Raw genomic sequence first — 18,844 nt, 5'->3', positions numbered from 1 at the left:
TACACATCCTGCCGCATTTCACTCCTCCTAGTTCCACTCCTCTGAGGCTCCGCCCCTTCCCGTGGCGTCACCCATCACCGAAAACGCGCCATTCAGACCGTATACCTGGTGTGTGCGACTCTGCAGGTGGAGGTATGTGCCGGAGATTCCCCATTACTGCGCATTAACCCCCTCAGTGCTGAGGCTGTTTAGTTGCTCTTCCATCTCTGTAGTGTAACAGACATAACTTTCCTATACTTACTCGCTGACCTGTGAAGCGCAGGACACGTGTCCCCCACACAGTGTAATCCCCCCTCCCTCCACTATAGTGTGACTCCCGCGCTGAGAGCGGCAGGTCTGCAGGTGGCTCCTGCACCTGGGGGGATGGTGACGTCATGGTGCGTGCTGCGCCCCCTCAGGTGCTGCAGATCCAGGTGATATCAGGGCGCCGACCGATACCCGGGATGGTGGCGGGTGAGGCCGCTCTCTGCACACTGTGATGGAGGCTCCTTGTCTTCTTATCCCCGAAGATAGAACTAGTTCTCTGTTGTAGTTGTATCTTGTTTATTGTTTTCTTTCATATTTCTATTGGCGCCGTTCTCTGGCTGTCATGGCAAAGCATCACACCGAGTTGTAGGAGCAGAATGGTAACGGTAAATGAGGTTAACTGGCCAAAATTGGAGTGATATCTGCTCGTGGCTGTTACCACAGGGTCCATTACTGGTGCGCACGTCAGCGTAGTATTAATCTCAATCATCGTATAAGCCGACCAGCAGTGTCTGTGCCATCGCTTCTGCGCCTGAGGTAAAATGGAGATCATCATTCTCTCCCTGCCCCCCTGAAGTAAAATGAAGATGACTTGGTTTCTATCGCTGCACTTAAGGTGAAATGGAGGCCGCTCGGTCTCGCGCTACGCACCTGAGGTGAAATAGAGGTGGTCCAGTCTCGCTCTGCGAGCCTGAGATGAAATGGAGGCACCTGGCCCAGTCTCGCTCTGCGCGCCTGAGGTAAAATGGAGGCGACCCGGTCTCGCTCTGCGCGCCTGAGGTAAAATGGAGGCGACCCGGTCTCGCTCTGCGCGCCTGAGGTAAAATGGAGGCGACCCGGTCTCGCTCTGCGCGCCTGAGGTAAAATGGAGGCGACCCGGTCTCGCTCTGCGCGCCTGAGGTAAAATGGAGGTGGCCCAGTCTCGCTCTGCGCGCCTGAGGTAAAATGGAGGTGGCCCAGTCTCGCTCTGTGCGCCTGAGGTGAAATGGAGGGGGCCCGGTTTCTCTCTGTGCGCCTGAGGTGAAAAGGAGTCGGCCCAGTCTCTCTGCGCATCTGAGGTAAAATGGAGGCATCCCAGCCTCTTTGGACATGGTCAGAAGAATGACTTGCACCAGTGACCCCATTCCATCACATCTCCAGTCCCTTTCCCCTGCTGTCACCACCCACCTAACAAAAATATTCTCTTTGCTCTTTACACTCTACTGAAACTGCCCTCACTAAAGTTTCTAATGATCTACTAACAGCTAAATCTAATGGTCGCTACTCCATACTAATTCTCTTGGTTCTCTCTGCAGCATTTGATACTGTGGATCATCGGCTTCTCCTCACTATGCTCCGCTCCATTGGTCTCAAAGACACCGTTCTCTCCTGGTTCTCCTCCTATCTCTCTGACCGCTCCTTCACTGTATCTTTTGCTGGCTCCTCTCATCTTCCGCTTACTATTGGGGTTCCTCAAGGATCAGTTCTAGGCCCCCCTCCCCTTGTCTTTGTATACTGCCCCTATTGGTCAAACAATTAGTAGATTTGGTTTCCAGTACCATGACACCCAATTATACACCTTTACTCCTGATATCACGCCTGCCTTTAGAAAATACTAGTGATTGTCTTACCACTGTTTCTAACATCATGTCCTCCCTCTATCTGAAACTGAACCTGTCAAAAACTGAACTCCTTGTGTTTCCTCCCTCTACTAATGTGCCTATGCCCGACATTGCCATTTCCGTGTGTGGTTCCTTCATTACTCCCCAGCAACATGCCTCCTGTCTTGGGGTCATACTTGATTCCGAGCTTTCATTCACCCCCCACATCCGATCACTGGCTTGCTCTTGTTATCTGCACCTCAAAAACATTTCTAGAATTAGACCCTTTCTTACTTTCGGCTCTGCAAAAACTTACTGTTTCACATATTCATTCTCGTCTGGACTATTGAAACTCTCTACTAATTGGTCTCCCTCTTACCAAACTCTCCCCTCTCCAATATGTCCTGAATGCTGCAGCCAGGATCATATTCTTAACCTACCATAACACTGATGCCTCTACCTTGTGCCAGTCATTACACTGGTTACATATCCATTTCAGAATCCAGTACAAACTTATTACCCTCACCCACAAAGCACTCCATGGCTCAGCACCACCCTACATCTCCCTCGTCTCAATCTACCAGCCTACCCGTGCCCTCCGTTCTGCTAATGACCTGAGGTTAGCATCCTCAATAATCAGAACCTCTCACTCCCGTCTCCAAGACTTTTCACATGCTGCGCCAATTCTTTGGAATGCATTACCCGGGTTAATACGATTAATCCCCAATCCACACAGTTTTAAGCGTGGCCTAAAAACGCATTTGTTCAGACTGGCCCTACCGCCTCATTGCTTTCACCTAACTATCCCTGTGTTGCCCAAAATTTTTACCATAGCCAGTTACCTCGCATCATGTTCTTACATGCTTTATGCATTTAATAGCCCTCTGTGTCTGTACTGTTACATGCTTAGGCTGATAACCGGTTCATGCAGCATTACATGAACACCCAAATCTAACACCTTGGCTGGTCATAACAACGAAAGCAATTGTTACCATCCACCTTTTGTCTTTCCTTTTCCTCATAGATTGTAAGCTTGCGAGCAGGGCCATTATTCGTCTTGGTACCTGTTTTGATCTATGTGCTTATTGTTATGCTGTAATGTCTATTGTATATAATAGTCCCCTCTAAAATGTAAAGTGCTGCGGAATATGTCGGAAATCACATTAATAATAATAAGAATGTGAAACGTGATCTGAGTACGAACCGCGATGTGCAGACTAGCCGCGGGTCTCCTTACGGACCTTGAGAAGTCCTCATGAGCATGTTTGAGGCTGTCAAGTTCAGGTCATGAGACCTGCTCCAGTCCATATTCAGACCGTTATACAGACTTTTGAATTCAGCAGACTACAGATGTAATTGAGGAGGCTCTATTTGTATCAGAACCTTATTTATTGTATCTGAGGTAACTAATAATAATAGTAATCTTTATTTTTATATAGCGCCAACACATTCCGCAGCGCTTTACAGTTTTGCATGCATTATCATCACTGTCCCCAATGGGGCTCACAATCTAAGTTCCCTCTCAGTATGTCTTTGGAATGTGGGAGGAAACCAGAAAACCCGGAGGAAACCCACGCAAACAAACACGGTGAGAACATGCAAACTCCTTGCAGATGTTGTCCAAGGTGGGATTAGAACCCAGGACTCCAGCGCTGCAAGGCTGCAGTGCTATCCACTGAGCCACCGTGCTGTGATGAGTGAGTATACTCGTTACTCGGGTTTCCCCGAGCATGCTTGGTTGGTCGCCGAGTATTTTGGCATGCTCGGAGATTTAATTTTCGTCGGCGCAGCTGCATGATTTGCGGCTGCTAGACAACCTGAATACGTGTGGGGATTACCTAACAAACAGGCAACCCCCGCATGTATTCCGGCTGTCTAGCAATCGCAAATCATGCAGCTGCGGCGACGAAAACTAATGTGAACTGTAGCTTGGGAAATTTTCTGAATATTTTCTCACGCTACAGTTCATATGAGTTTATGCCGCCAGGGGGCGCAGCTTTGGTGACGGCACCGCTAGTCACCGAAGCTCCATTCCCTGCATTCCATTCATTTCCAGCCAGGAGCCACTGCATTAGCAGTGCTGTATTTAACCCCTTCAGATGGATTTACATCGTGAGGACTTGACTGTACGGCGGACAGGTATGGGATATTGTTGTTGTTTTTTTTTTTTTTCAGAAGAACGAGGGCTTCACTTTGGATTGAGCGTACAATAAAGATATTAAAAACCTGTATGTTTCTTTCTTTCATTAAAAGATGTTATTCTTAATGAATGTATGTGTATTTTTAACCATTTCCTACTATTGGATTAATAATGGAGAGGTGTCTTATTGACACCTCTCCATTATTAACCAGGCTTAAAGTCACCTTACAATAGCAAGGTGACATTAGCCTCTTATTACCTCATATCCCACCGCTGCACGGGAGTTGGAAGAGAGAGGCTATGTGAGTAGCTAATATCCGCCGAATGGATGTTCGACTGACGCCAGATTGGCACCCTGAATTTGCAGAATGGGCAAAACCAAAATTGGAACATGACCCTCAGTTTACACAGAACATTATGTTCAGTGATCAGGCAAATTTGTTTGGGTGGGCAATTTATATGGAATGGTGACAGTTTTCGTCCGTAGGGTCTCTTGCATTCAAATCTGCTGCAATGATCTGGGTACTGCGTTCACCAGACATAAACGCAATTTCTGTCTGCTCCTCACGTGTTAACCTCTGCGACATGTCAATGGCTGTAAACAAAGAGAAACTTGTAAATAACTCAAATCATTCCCATTTTATTTAGGTGTATCCATATACATGGCCCACCCTGTATAATGTTGTAGATAAGCCCCCGATTTAACCTGAAAGATAAGAAAATCAAGTTTTATTGTATTCACCCGGGGGACACGGTCCGGTCCGATGGGTGTTGCAGGTCTGGGTCCGGCACCTCCCATCTTCTTGTGATGCCGCCCTCCTGTTGCTTCACTCCACGGCATCGCGCTCCTGCGCAGGCGTACCTATCTGCCCTGTTGAGGGCAGACCAAAGTACTTTTGGCCCTATAAACTGCGGCCACCGCCATCAGGGGCTTATCTACAGCATTCTGTAATGCGGTAGATAAGCCCCCGATATAACTTGAAAGATAAGATAAACAAGTTAGATTATACTCACCCAGGGCGGTCCGGTCCTTTGGGCGTCGCAGGTGCGGGTCCAGCGCCTCCCATCTTTATATGATCTCGTCCTCTTCTTTGCTTCCTGTCGCGGTTCCTGCGTAGGCGTACTATATCTGCCCTGTTGAGGGCAGAGCAAAGTACTGCAGTGCGCAGGCGCCGGGAAAGGTCAGAGAGGCCCGGCGCCTGCACACAGCAGTAGTTTGCTCTGCCCTCAACAGGGCAGACAAAGTACGCCTGCGCAGAAGCCGCATCAGGAAGCAAAGAAGAGGATGTCATCGCATGAAGATAGGAGGTGCTTGACCTGCGTCACCCATCGGACCGCATCGGGACCGCCCCTGAGTGAGTATAATCTAACTTGTTTTTCTCATCTTTCAGGTTACATCGGGGGGCTTATCTACAGCACTACAGAATGCTGTAGATAAGCCCCTGATGGCGGTAGCTGCAGTTTATAGGGCTAAAATTAGGTGGCAGATTCCCTTTAAATTGAGCGAGGCCAGACCTGTCTAGTTGGAAAGTGGCCTGTCGTATGCATGTCGCTTATTTGTGTTCACATGACCTCCCGTTCCAGGCACCAGAGAATTCTGTCAGCATGCCCTGCGCGATGTGAGGATTCATAAGTCTGCAGTCACATGTGACTTCAGACTTTCGTACCAAACCTGGACAACCCCTTTTGCTCTTTAGCAGGCAAAACACAGGTCAGATGGCTGTTAAAGTAGAAGTAGATCAGCTAATTTTGTAACTGCTGCGTCTTTCTGCAACGTCAGTCTGCTCAGAAAAATAGAGCCGTAGAAAGCTTAAGATAAATGATCCTGGTGAATACTTGCCTTAGACCAGTTGTGAAGTAAAGTCTGCCCTTGTATTCCCTTCCTTCTCCAATGCTAGGCTATGTTCCCATAATGAGCTTTCATCGCTCCTATTTTCGGTCCATCAAAAATGTAGCGCCTTGCAGTTCCAGCGAAGTGAGTAGGATTTGTACAAATCTCATGCCCATTTCTTTCTATTAACTACTTTCAAGAGAACGATGAAATAACGGTCCAAAAAGGTAATATACAAAAAATATATAAACTTTATTGATAATGAACATGACCAAAGTGAGAGGAAGGAAAATGACACTGCCAAGAAAATGCTGGATGAAAAAGCAGGAGGCACGTGCCCAGGACCAAGTCCCAGAGAAGAATAATTATCTAATTATGTAAGGTTTAGCCATAGAAAAAATTAGCAAAATACAAAATCAAAAAGTAAAAACTAAAGATACATAACACAAAAACCTGAATAGAAAATAGTACAAGTGCGGTGAAGCAATAAAGCAGCAATCTGCAGCAATCAGCAAACAACCACTAGTGCAGTACATAGATGCAAATGGAAATAACAGACCAGAAAAATGGCCATAATTACGGCACTTCAAACCATATTACCCCTCCTGTGAAATACCGAAAATGTGGTTGTTGCCGATTACTTACCGCACAAGGGACAAATCTTCCTGGGACCGCGCCTCCGCCCCAACGCGCGTTTCGGCGAACACACCTTCGTCAGGGACCCCTGACGAAGGTGTGTTCGCCGAAACGCGCGTTGGGGCGGAGGCGCGGTCCCAGGAAGATTTGTCCCTTGTGCGGTAAGTAATCGGCAACAACCACATTTTCGGTATTTCACAGGAGGGGTAATATGGTTTGAAGTGCCGTAATTATGGCCATTTTTCTGGTCTTTTATTTCCATTTGCCTCTATGTACTGCACTAGTGGTTGTTTGCTGATTGCTGCAGATTGCTGCTTTATTGCTTCACCGCACTTGTACTATTTTCTATTCAGGTTTTTGCGTTATGTATCTTTAGTTTTTACTTTTTGATTTTGTATTTTGCTAATTTTTTCTATGGCTAAACCTTACATAATTAGATAATTATTCTTCTCTGGGACTTGGTCCTGGGCACGTGCCTCCTGCTTTTTCATCCAGCATTTTCTTGGCAGTGTCATTTTCCTTCCTCTCACTTTGGTCATGTTCATTATCAATAAAGTTTATATATTTTTTGTATATTACCTTTTTGGACCGTTATTTCATCGTTCTCTTGAAAGTAGTTATATGTATTTGATGATAGGCCCTGTGGGTCTTTGTCACTAGTGGTACGGATTGCTGTTATATTATGTGTTACCATGGTGACTAGTTCTATAAGCTGCTATTTATCCATTTCTTTCTGTTGTAGCATAAACTCACCTACGGTGCCTGTTTCAAATACGCAGCATATCAATTTTTTTTGCATGTTTGCTGAGTTTTTTGTGTGGAATTTCTCCATAAACTTGTATTAGGTGCGGAAATTCCGCAGGTAAAAAATGCACAGGCGTTTTCAGTGCGGAAACATATAAAAACCACATGTAATCCGCACCTACATATGTTACTAAAATTTAGTCAAAGCTAAATACCAGGAAGTATTAAAATCATGACACACCAACAAGAGACTGAAAAAAAATCAAGTAACCTACCGTAATATAAATATGTACAGAAATTCTGCAACATCAAAAATGCTCCAAAAGCTGATCCAGTGTCTTCCATTCCCTAAACTCTCCAAGCCCCCTCCTATTGAGTAATAATTTACTAGATCCTGATATCTCTTCACCTTTGTGTGAGGTGGATTTACCCTTTCCTCCCCTTCCGCATCCATCCTCTGTGCTATTCCCTGTGCTGTATGTCCCATGCAGAAGATGACATAGAAGTTAATCTTGTCTCCATATTCTTTCCATCGTCACTTCATGCCCTCTATAAATTGTAATACCACTTGTCTGACTTAAAACCCACAAGAGTCTAACTTACAAGTTAATAAAAAAAGTGTGTCGGAAGGATGACAAGTTTTAGATGTTTTGTGAAAAGCCTCCACTGAGGGGGAAAAAAAAAACATTCCCAGGGAAAACTGCTGGGAAACCGCATGTGTATGCAAGGTGAGCCGATATTGGTGTGGATTTTTTTGTGTGTGTGTTAGGCCGGCGTGACACTAGAGAGTTTTACGGGCGTATGAGAGGCGCAAAAACTACGCATTGCACACTGACTAATGATTCTCTATGGGGCAGCTCCTATCTGCCTTATATTTCGCAGCTGTATTTTACGTGTGTAGAAAATCGCAGCACGCTGCGTTTGTCAGCGTATTGCGCAAAAAATCCGCCAATGAAAGTCTATGGGGGCGAGAAAAATACAGATTACACACGGACCGTCAGTGTGACTTGCGAGAAATACGCAGCGGTGTTCTATAGAAAAGCTGGCAATTCAGCACGGTGTACAGTAAAATCACACTGACATTTAGAATAGATCGAATAAATGTCTACACATAGTATAGGTATATACTGTGTGTGTATATATGTATATACAGTGGGGCAAAAAAGTATTTAGTCAGTCAGCAATAGTGCAAGTTCCACCACTTAAAAAGTTGAGAGGCGTCTGTAATTTACATCATAGGTAGACCTCAACTATGGGAGACAAACTGAGAAAAAAAAATCCAGAAAATCACATTGTCTGTTTTTTTATCATTTTATTTGCATATTATGGTGGAAAATAAGTATTTGGTCAGAAACAAACAATCAAGATTTCTGGCTCTCACAGACCTGTAACTTCTTCTTTAAGAGTCTCCTCTTTCCTCCACTCATTACCTGTAGTAATGGCACCTCTTTAAACTTGTTATCAGTATAAAAAGACACCTGTGCACACCCTCAAACAGTCTGACTCCAAACTCCACTATGGTGAAGACCAAAGAGCTGTCAAAGGACACCAGAAACAAAATTGTAGCCCTGCACCAGGCTGGGAAGACTGAATCTGCAATAGCCAACCAGCTTGGAGTGAAGAAATCAACAGTGGGAGCAATAATTAGAAAATGGAAGACATACAAGACCACTGATAATCTCCCTCGATCTTGGGCTCCACGCAAAATCCCACCCCGTGGGGTCAGAATGATCACAAGAACGGTGAGAAAAAATCCCAGAACCACGCGGGGGGGACCTAGTGAATGAACTGCAGAGAGCTGGGACCAATGTAACAAGGCCTACCATAAGTAACACACTACGCCACAATGGACTCAGATCCTGCAGTGCCAGACGTGTCCCACTGCTTAAGCCAGTACATGTCCGGGCCCATCTGAAGTTTGCTAGAGAGCATTTGGATGCTCCAGAGGAGTTTTGGGAGAATGTCCTATGGTCTGATGAAACCAAACTGGAACTGTTTGGTAGAAACACAACTTGTCGTGTTTGGAGGAAAAAGAATACTGAGTTGCATCCATCAAACACCATACCTACTGTAAAGCATGGTGGTGGAAACATCATGCTTTGGGGCTGTTTCTCTGCAAAGGGGCCAGGACGACTGATCCGGGTACATGAAAGAATGAATGGGGCCATGTATCGTGAGATTTTGAGTGCAAACCTCCTTCCATCAGCAAGGGCATTGAAGATGAAACGTGGCTGGGTCTTTCAACATGACAATGATCCAAAGCACACCGCCAGGGCAACGAAGGAGTGGCTTCGTAAGAAGCATTTCAAGGTCCTGGAGTGGCCTAGTCAGTCTCCAGATCTCAACCCTATAGAAAACCTTTGGAGGGAGTTGAAAGTCCGTGTTGCCAAGCGAAAAGCCAAAAACATCACTGCTCTAGAGGAGATCTGCATGGAGGAATGGGCCAACATACCAACATCAGTGTGTGGCAACCTTGTGAAGACTTACAGAAAACGTTTGACCTCTGTCATTGCCAACAAAGGATATATTACAAAGTATTGAGATGAAATTTTGTTTCTGACCAAATACTTATTTTCCACCATAATATGCAAATAAAATGATTAAAAAAACAGACAATGTGATTTTCTGGATTTTTTTTTCTCAGTTTGTCTCCCATAGTTGAGGTCTACCTATGATGTAAATTACAGACGCCTCTCATCTTTTTAAGTGGTGGAACTTGCACTATTGCTGACTGACTAAATACTTTTTTGCCCCACTGTATGTATGTATATATATATATATATATATTATCATTGAGACACACATTTATATTTAATACAGGGCTAGATAGCATAAAAGCCGGTAATTCAATTGCCGGCTTTTGCTATCTCATCAAACCCGACAGGATATGAGACATGGTTTACGTACAGTAAACCATTTCATATCCCCTTTTTTTTGCATATTCCTCACTAATAATGTTAGTAGAGTGTGTGTGCAAACTATGGGGGCTCTAGCTGTTAAAATAAAGGGTTAAAACGCCAGAGTGGGAAAGCCAGTGACTGAGGGCAGATATTAATAGCCTAGAGAGGGACCATGGTAATTGCCCCCCCCCCCCAGCCACCCCAGAAAAAGCACATCAGTAAGATGCACCTATTCTGGCACTTAGCCTCTCTCTTCCCACTCCCGAGTAGCGGTGGGATATGGGGTAATAAAGGGTTAATGTCACCTTGCTATTGTAAGGTGACATTAAGCCTGGTTAATAATGGAGAGGTGTCAATAAGACACCTATCCATTATTAATCTAATAATATTAAAGGGTTAATAATACATTTAGAATAAAGTATTTTATTGAAATAAATACACACACTTAACCATCTGCTCACTCTTTCTATCCTCCTAGTCGCTGGAGACATCTCTCCCAACCCCGGCCCCCCATGTTATAGCCAGTCAAACCTCCCAACTGCTACACTCAGAAACCCCTCTAACCTTATTAATATTCCATGCATGCCTTCTGCCTCTTTCAATTGTGCCCTTTGGAATTCTCGCTCTGTGTGTAATAAACTCTCCTTCATTCATGACTTCTTCCTTTCTAACTCTCTTAATCTCCTGGCTCTTAATGAAACCTGGATCCAGCAGTCAGACACCACCGCTGCTGCTGCTCTTTCATATGGTGGACTACACTTTTCTCATACCCCAAGATCAGACAACAGAGCAGGTGGAGGCGTTGGTCTGCTCCTTTCACCCAAATGTACCTTCCAAATTATCCCCCAAGTACGCTCACTTTTATTCCCTTCCTTTGAGGTCCATGCTGTCAGACTCTACGTCCCCTTCTCCATGCGAGTGGCGGTGGTGTATCGTCCTCCCGGCCCCTCTCCTCAGTTCCTGGATCACTTTGCCACCTGGCTTCCACACTTTCTCTCCTGTGACACCCCCACCCTTATCATGGGTGATTTCAACATCCCCATTGCTTCTCCCCTCTCCCCATCTGCTTCTCACCTTTTATCTCTAACCTCCTCTTTCGGCCTCTCGCAGCATACTAACTCTCCAACACATGAAGATGGAAACTCCCTTGACTTGGTCTTCTCCCGACTTTGCTCAGTGGACGATTTCACAAACTCCCCTCTCCCGCTCTCTGACCACAACCTTCTTTCATTCTCTATCAACAACTGCCATCCCGCTCAGGTCACCCCCACTTTCCACACTTATAGAAACATACTGGCCATTAACACCCAGAAACTTATGAAGAACTTGCAGTCCTCATTGGCCCCAATCTCCTCCATCTCATGTCCTGATTCTGCTCTGAAGCATTACAATGAAACCCTGCAAAGTGCCCTGGATCAAGCTGCACCTCCTATACATAGAACAACTCCGCACAGACGGCGACAACCGTGGCACACGCTGCAAACACGTTTCCTGCAGCGGTGCTCCAGGTGCGCCGAACGTCTGTGGAGAAAATCTAATCTACCCGAAGATTTCATCCATTATAAGTTCATGCTAAAAACATACAACTCTGCCCTTCCCTTCTCCAAACAAACCTATTTCAACACCCTGATCACCTCACTGTCAAATAACCCTAAACGTCTCTTTGACACTTTCCAGTCCCTACTCAACCCAAGAGAGCAGGCCCCAACCACAGATCTCCGCGCTGACGATCTGGCCAATTACTTCAAAGAAAAAATTGACCACATTCGACAGGAAATCATCTCCCAATCTCTTCATAGCATGCACTGTCCTCCCTCCCCCACTGCATCTAGTTCACTCTCTGACTTTGAGCCAGTTACAGAAGTAGTAGTCGGGCTCCTTGCATCTTCTCGCCCGACCACTTGCACCAGTGACCCCATTTCGTCACATCTCCAGTCCCTTTCCCCGGCTGTCACCTCTCACCTAACAAAAATATTCAACCTTTCACTTCCGGTATTTTTCCCTCATTTAAGCATGCCATCATACAGCCATTACTTAAAAAACCATCCCTCGAGTGGGCGTGTCCTAGCTGGCCATTTGAGTGCTCCCGCTGCTAAAGGGACAAATATCCTTTTTTGCCACAAACCGGTTACCTGAAGGTCTGGGGAGCAAAGCGGTGCTGAGTGGTGGACCCGGCATCAGAGGCAATGACCAGACGGAGGCAGAAGGATGCAGGTGCTGGCGATGCAGGAGCCAGCCAAGATGGTGCCGAGGTCAGAGAAGAAGCTGACAGAGAGAACGCCGCATGTCAACGGTGTATGGAGGTGGCGGCGAAGCTTCAGCAGTATGCCAGAGTGGAAGCTGCGGAGGAGGCAGAGCAAGGAACCGGAGCTGGAGCTGATACGGAGGAGGATACAGTCCTGGCTGCAAAGCATGAGGTACAGAGGGGGCAGGAGAGAGGCAGCATGGCGGGGGCAGGAGGGGGGCCTGAAGTCTTAATGCAGAAAGATGAGCCGACCCTCAGAGATGTTGTTGTGTTGATCTCCTCGTGCCAGCAATCCCTGAATTCCCTAGCCCTTCAGATGCAGGAGGTAAAAGGGGACACAGCACAGATTAATGCAGCCCTGCAAAAGATGGACAGACGTATGGGAGCGGTGGAGGAGAGGGTGAGCACGGCAGAAGACCACATAGTTAAACTGCAAAAAGCTGAGAAAAAGTTCGCCCAAGCAATATCAGAGCTCGCTGCCAAGAATGAGGATCTGTAAAATAGATCCAGAAGGAATAATATACGTATAGTGGGGCTGCCTGAAAAGACTGAGGGGAGAAACCCCACAGAGTTTGTTAAAAGCTGGCTGCTGGAGAAAATTGGGGGCACAGTGCTGACAAAAGTATTTGCTGTTGAAAGAGCTCATAGGGTCCCGCCGCAGCCCCCTGCCCCAGGAGCGAATCCCCGTACCATGCTTGCCAAAATACTCAACTACAGGGACAGAGACATTATCCTCAGAATGGCTAGAGAAATGGAGGATCTGACGGCTGGAGGTCAAAAGATTGCCATCTACCCGGATTATTCTGCTGCAGTTCAGAAACAGCGGATGAAATTCACTGGGATGAAGAGACGACTGAGGGAACTAGGAGTGCAATACTCTATGCTGTTCCCCGCAAAGTTGAGACTGGTGGCTTTTGATAAGACCCACTTCTTCCTGACACCAGAGGACGCCACCCAGTGGATTGATACTAATGCGAAAAAACTTAAAGGAAAGGGCGATTGACATCTCGGGCGAGATCCGGACGGGAGTTGTTTCTCTGTTGCTGGAGGAGGGATTTGCGTTTAATGGCACATTGGTTAAAGGGTTGAGCAACGGTTGAGGACTCGGCTGTGCCATATTGAGTGATTGACCGGAGGGGACAGTAACGATTAATAAGTATGGGGAAGGTGGGTTATGCCGGGTACTGCAAATTGGTTTGGTAATTTCTCTACATGTTTATTTAAGTTGTAATGTTGGAAAAAACAAAAACTGTGGGAAATTCGGATTGTTACTGCAGCGGGAGGCGCATGGAGAGGGTTAAGTAAGGGAGAGTGTTCGCAATGGGCGGTGGAGCCCCACTCTTGATGAGAGGAAGAATGTGTTGTATTGGGTGGGTTAGGGGGGCAAGTTGGGAGTCGGTAGGGGGGTGGGAGGGATTAGACAGCTCATACTTGGAAATTGGATACTATGAAGGATGATGAGCCGTATGATGGGGGACCGCATTAAAATATTGAGTTGGAATGTAAGAGGCCTAGCGGATAAAACTCGGGCGGCAAGTCTGCAGTATGTTCGACAACAGAGGGTCTCAATGATATGCCTGCTGGAGACACATTTAGTGCGGGAAAAGGTGGATGTATTGAACAGGCGCTGGATACAGAGGGCATACCATTCTACCTTCTCTACGTACTCTAGGGGTGTGTCGGTGTTGGTGCCTGTGGGAGTGCAGTATGAAGAGGTAATGGTACAGGAGGATGTGGATGGTCAGTATGTGGTGGTGCAATGCAAAATAAATGGAGTGTTGATGTGTATAGCGACAATGTATATTCCGCCTCCATACTCAAGTAAGAAAATTAGGTGCTGGAGAGGGTGGAACGCTGGGGCCCGATACCATTTCTAATTATTGGGGATCTTAATAATATATGTGATGACTTTTGGGATAAAAATAAAAACTCACAGAATAGGACAGTGGGACACATTACCACGTTTGGGACTTATATTCGTGAAGTGGGTATGACTGATCTATGGAGAGTTAGGCATGTTGGGGAAAGGCGGTATTCATGTTATTCACCGGCTCATGGTACTCTATCCAGAATTGATTTGGCACTGGGCAACCGTCTGTTGGACACGATGGTAGGGGATGTGAGATATTTGCCTAGGGCCCTCTCGGACCATAGTCCAATTGAGGTGGAGTTTCGGCGATGGGGACAGGGGCCGTGAACAGGAGAGAGTGGAAGATTCACCCTAACTGGCTGCACAGTATAGATCTAGAGAAGATAAAACGGGAGTTGGTGGAATTTTTTGAGCTGAATGATGGGAGTGTAGATGCTCTTACTGTATGGGAAGCCATGAAGGCGTACTTAAGAGGGCTGCTGTTTAGAGACATTAGTAGATGTAAGCGGAAGTCGAGAGAGGCAGAGAAGGCAGCGATTGATGGGTTGAGGGCAGCGGAGGATGAGATGGTGACACTTGGTACTCCGGAAGCTGGGAAGAGATTAAAGGCAGCTCAAAGTCATCTGGAAGAAATTTTGCTGGGTAAAGCTGAAAGGAAGTGGGAATTCATGAAGCTGGCTTATTATCAGGAGGGTGAAACTGTAGGTCACATGCTGTCGCTGGTGGCTTCTGCACAGAGAAGTACTTAGTTTGTCCATTCTCTGGTTTCCGGAAGTGGTACGAGTGTCTCTGAGACTCCAGAGATTATGGAGGTTTTTGCGAGGACCTATATTCCTCTCGGGTGGATGGGGCGGTGGGAGACACAGTGGAGCTCCCGAGGTTGAGTGATGCAGATAGAGAGGGCTTGGAGGCTCCTATCACGGAGGAGGAACTGGGTTGGGCATTACAGTCTATGGCTAATGGGAAGGCGCCTGGAGTAGATGGGTTTCCTGCTGAGATCTATAAACATATGGGGGAGGTGCTAATTCCCAGATTAAAGTCGGTCCTAGAGGAGGCTAAAGGTACCTTCACACGAAGCGACGCTGCAGCGATAGCGACAACGATGCCGATCGCTGCAGCGTCGCTGTTTGATCGCTGGAGAGCTGTCACACAGACCGCTCTCCAGCGACCAACGATGCCGAGGCCCCCGGGTAACCAGGGTAAACATCGGGTTGCTAAGCGCAGGGCCGCGCTTAGTAACCCGATGTTTACCCTGGTTACCAGCGTAAAAGTAAAAAAAACAAACAGTACATGCTCACCTGCACGTCCCCCAGCGTCTGCTTCCTGACACTGACTGAGCTCCGGCCCTAACAGCACAGCGGTGACGTCACCGCTGTGCTTTCACTTTCACTTTAGGGCTGGCGCTCAGTAAGTGTCAGGAAGCAGACGCTGGGGGACGCGCAGGTGAGCATGTACTGTTTGTTTTTTTTACTTTTACGCTGGTAACCAGGGTAAACATCGGGTTACTAAGTGCGGCCCTGCGCTTGGTAACCCGATGTTTACCCTGGTTACCAGTGTAAAACATCGCTGGTATCGTTGCTTTTGCTTTCAAACACAACGATACACAGCGATCGGACGACCAAATAAAGTTCTGGACGTTATTCAGCGACCAGCGACATCACAGCAGGATCCTGATCGCTGCTGCGTGTCAAACGAAACGATATCGCTAGCGAGGACGCTGCAACGTCACGGATCGCTAGCGATGTCGTTTCGTGTGAAGGTACCTTAAGACTAGGAAGTGTCTGCCTACATCCATGAGAGAGGCCATAATAGCGGTGATTCCTAAGGAGGGGAAAGACTTGGGGCAACCTGAGTCATATCTGCCAATCTCCTTGCTCACTATAGATGTCAAGATTCTGGCCAAGGTGTTGGCGATGAGGTTGACGAGTGTAATCTCCGGCCTGGTGCACCCAGACCAATCTGGCTTTATGCCTGATAGATCCACGGCGGTCAACCTACGGAGGCTATTTATGAATCTGCAGCTTAGGTCTGATAACTGTGGCCAGAGAGTTATTGCATCTTTAGACGCCCATAAGGCGTTCGACAGTGTGGAATGGGGATATCTCTGGCAGGTCTTGCAATATATGGGGTTTGGCTCGCGGTTTGTGTCCTGGATTCAGATGCTGTATTCGCAGCCGATGGCCAGAGTCCGGGTGAATGGGGAGTTATCACGGACTATACAATTAGCTAGAGGGATAAGGCAGGGATGTCCGCTCTCTCCTCTTTTGTTTGCTCTGGCCGTGGAGCCACTGGCTGCTAAACTTCGACAGTCTGACGAGGTGTCTGGGTTTAAATATGGGATGATTGAAGAGAGGGTGGTGTATGCGGACGATATTCTACTGTTTCTAGCTGACCCGGTTGCTTCCTTGGGGGGGGGGGGGGGGGGGCTATTGGGATTATTAAAAGGTTTGGCTCACTGTCAGGACTGACGATAAACTGGAGTAAGTCTATTTTGGTTAAAGTGGACGACGTAGGGGAGGAGGGGAGTGAGCCACTGGAGGATGGGCGACTGAAGGTGGTAAGTCAATTTAAATATCTTGGGATATGGGTATCTATGCCGGTTACGGATTACATACGTAGGAATCTGACTCCGATCTTAGGTGTTCTTGAGGCAAAAGTGGATGCTTGGGTTAAGCTGCATTTATCTGTGGTGGGCAGGGTGAATCTTATCAAAATGATTTTGATGCCGAAGATTCTGTATGTTCTTCATAATGCGCCAGTCTGGATACCGAGAGGGAAATTTCGGCAGATTAACTCCCTGTTCAGGAATTTGGTATGGGGGAGACAACATCCACGTATCAGACTGGAGACACTTCAGCGACCCAAGGAAGATGGGGGCTTGGCATTGCCTAACCCTGAAGTATATTTTCTTGCAGCCCAGAGTCAGCACTTAAAGGGCTGGGCGCATGAATGGTCGTCCGGGGCGGTACAGCAATTAATGGAAAAGGTGACAAAAAGAAGGCCAGCAGTACAATGTTTGGAGGATGGCTCCCTGGGGGCTTTGGGGAAATTGTATCTGACTATGTTATTGATATGTATGCTCTGGGGTAGACTAAAACATATACGTAGGATTACGGGTCTGACCAGATTCTCCCCGCTGTGGCATAATAATAATTTAAAGGAGTTTGTGGCAATGGGGGTACTACCAGAATGGCATGCCAAGGGGATTCAATATGTCTATCAGATAATTGAGCAGGGAGAGTTGAAATCCTTTTCCCAATTGCAGCTGGAATTTGATCTCGGGCCTGCGGGGGAATATCAATATTTGCGGATGAGACTCGCATTTGGAGCTCAGAATAGGGACGGAGGCATCAGAATTCAAAGGGATATAGTGTTAGAGTATGTGTGTGGTGAAGGGACTACTGGGGGGGGTTATTTCCACTCTTTATAAAGACTTGCTGCACACTTTCCTGTTAAGGTTTCCAATACTGGCGAGAGCTAAGTGGGAGAGGGATCTGGGCCCAATGGAGAATGAAACTTGGGAGTCGGTGCTGGAGTGGGTTCCACGGCTGTCTCTGAGCGAACCGTATAGGCTGTCACAGCTTTATGTAATACACAGAGTTTACAAATCTCCGAAGGTGTTATATAAGGCAGGCTTGCGTGATGATTCTGAGTGCCCGAGGTGTAAATCTACAGATGCTGATATATTTCACATGATGTGGAACGTGTCCGAGATTGGCTGCTTTTTGGTTGGTAGTTTTGAGTCGTGTGGAAGGAGCATACAGATGCACGGTGCCAAGGGACCCGATGGGGTGCTTGTTGGGGTGCGTGGATGAGATTGGAGTGGATAACAACCTGAAGACAGCTATTGCCAGATTGCTGTGTATGGCCCGTAAGGTAATAGCGCGAAATTGGATTAAGGACGAGCCGCCTTCAAGAAGAGAATTCCTCCAATATGTGAAGCAGGGCCTGAAACTGGAAAAGGGGTTTTATCAGAAAAGAGGGAAAATTGAAATGTTCGATAAGCTGTGGTCTCCGTGGCTTGCCATGGGAAAGGTTTGTTATAGAGACCAGGTGAATCAAGACCCTGAATTGGTGAAAACATAACACGTGGCCTATGGTCCTAACTGAGGGGATAGTCATCCTATAGATTTGAGTGTGGAGCTATTAAACAAGGTGGGCTGTCTTATTGGGGGGGCGGGATAAGTTGGGATTGCGGGGTTCGTTTGGGGGGAAAACTTTGTACTGAAAACAAGATTGTAACATGTCAATTGTAATGTTATTCTTAATAAAAATTTATTTGAGTAAAAAAAAAAAACAAAAAAAACCCCATCCCTCGACTAAAACTGTGCCGCTAATTTTAGACCTGTCTCTAATCTTCCCTTCATCTCTAAACTCCTCGAACGCCTGGTCCACTCCCGTCTAACCCGCTATCTCTCAGATAATTCTCTTCTCGACCCTCTTCAATCTGGCTTCCGCTCTTTACACTCTAATGAAACTGCCCTCACTAAAGTTTCTAATGACCTACTAACAGCTAAATCTAATGGTCACTACTCCATGCTAATTCTCTTGGATCTCTTCGCAGCATTCGATACTGTGGATCATCAGCTCCTCCTCAATATGCTCCGCTCCATCGGCCTCAAGGACACCGTTCTCTCCTGGTTTTCCTCCTA

General features: G+C 46.7%; 1 protein-coding gene across 2 annotated transcripts in view; it reads left to right on the top strand.

The window, feature by feature from the left end:
* The first annotated feature begins 26 nt into the window (after nt 1-26).
* LOC143767205 (uncharacterized) overlaps nt 27-18,844 on the top strand; it is a 93,019-nt gene continuing 74,201 nt past the window's right edge. Inside the window, exon 1 of one of the 2 annotated variants that reach the window (XM_077255339.1) lies at nt 27-132. Coding sequence is in view for 1 of the 2 variants with exons in the window: in XM_077255338.1 (XP_077111453.1) it covers nt 624-632 (9 nt within the window). In the remaining variant the exon portion in view is untranslated. Of the gene's footprint in view, nt 133-425; nt 633-18,844 lie in introns of those variants that run through there. The other variant, XM_077255338.1, reaches the window with a different exon arrangement.

This window comes from Ranitomeya variabilis, chromosome 4 (genome assembly GCF_051348905.1).
Source record: "Ranitomeya variabilis isolate aRanVar5 chromosome 4, aRanVar5.hap1, whole genome shotgun sequence".
NCBI lineage: Eukaryota > Metazoa > Chordata > Amphibia > Anura > Dendrobatidae > Ranitomeya > Ranitomeya variabilis.
Note: the sequence above shows the minus strand (reverse complement) of the source record. Positions and strands in the feature narration are given on the sequence as shown.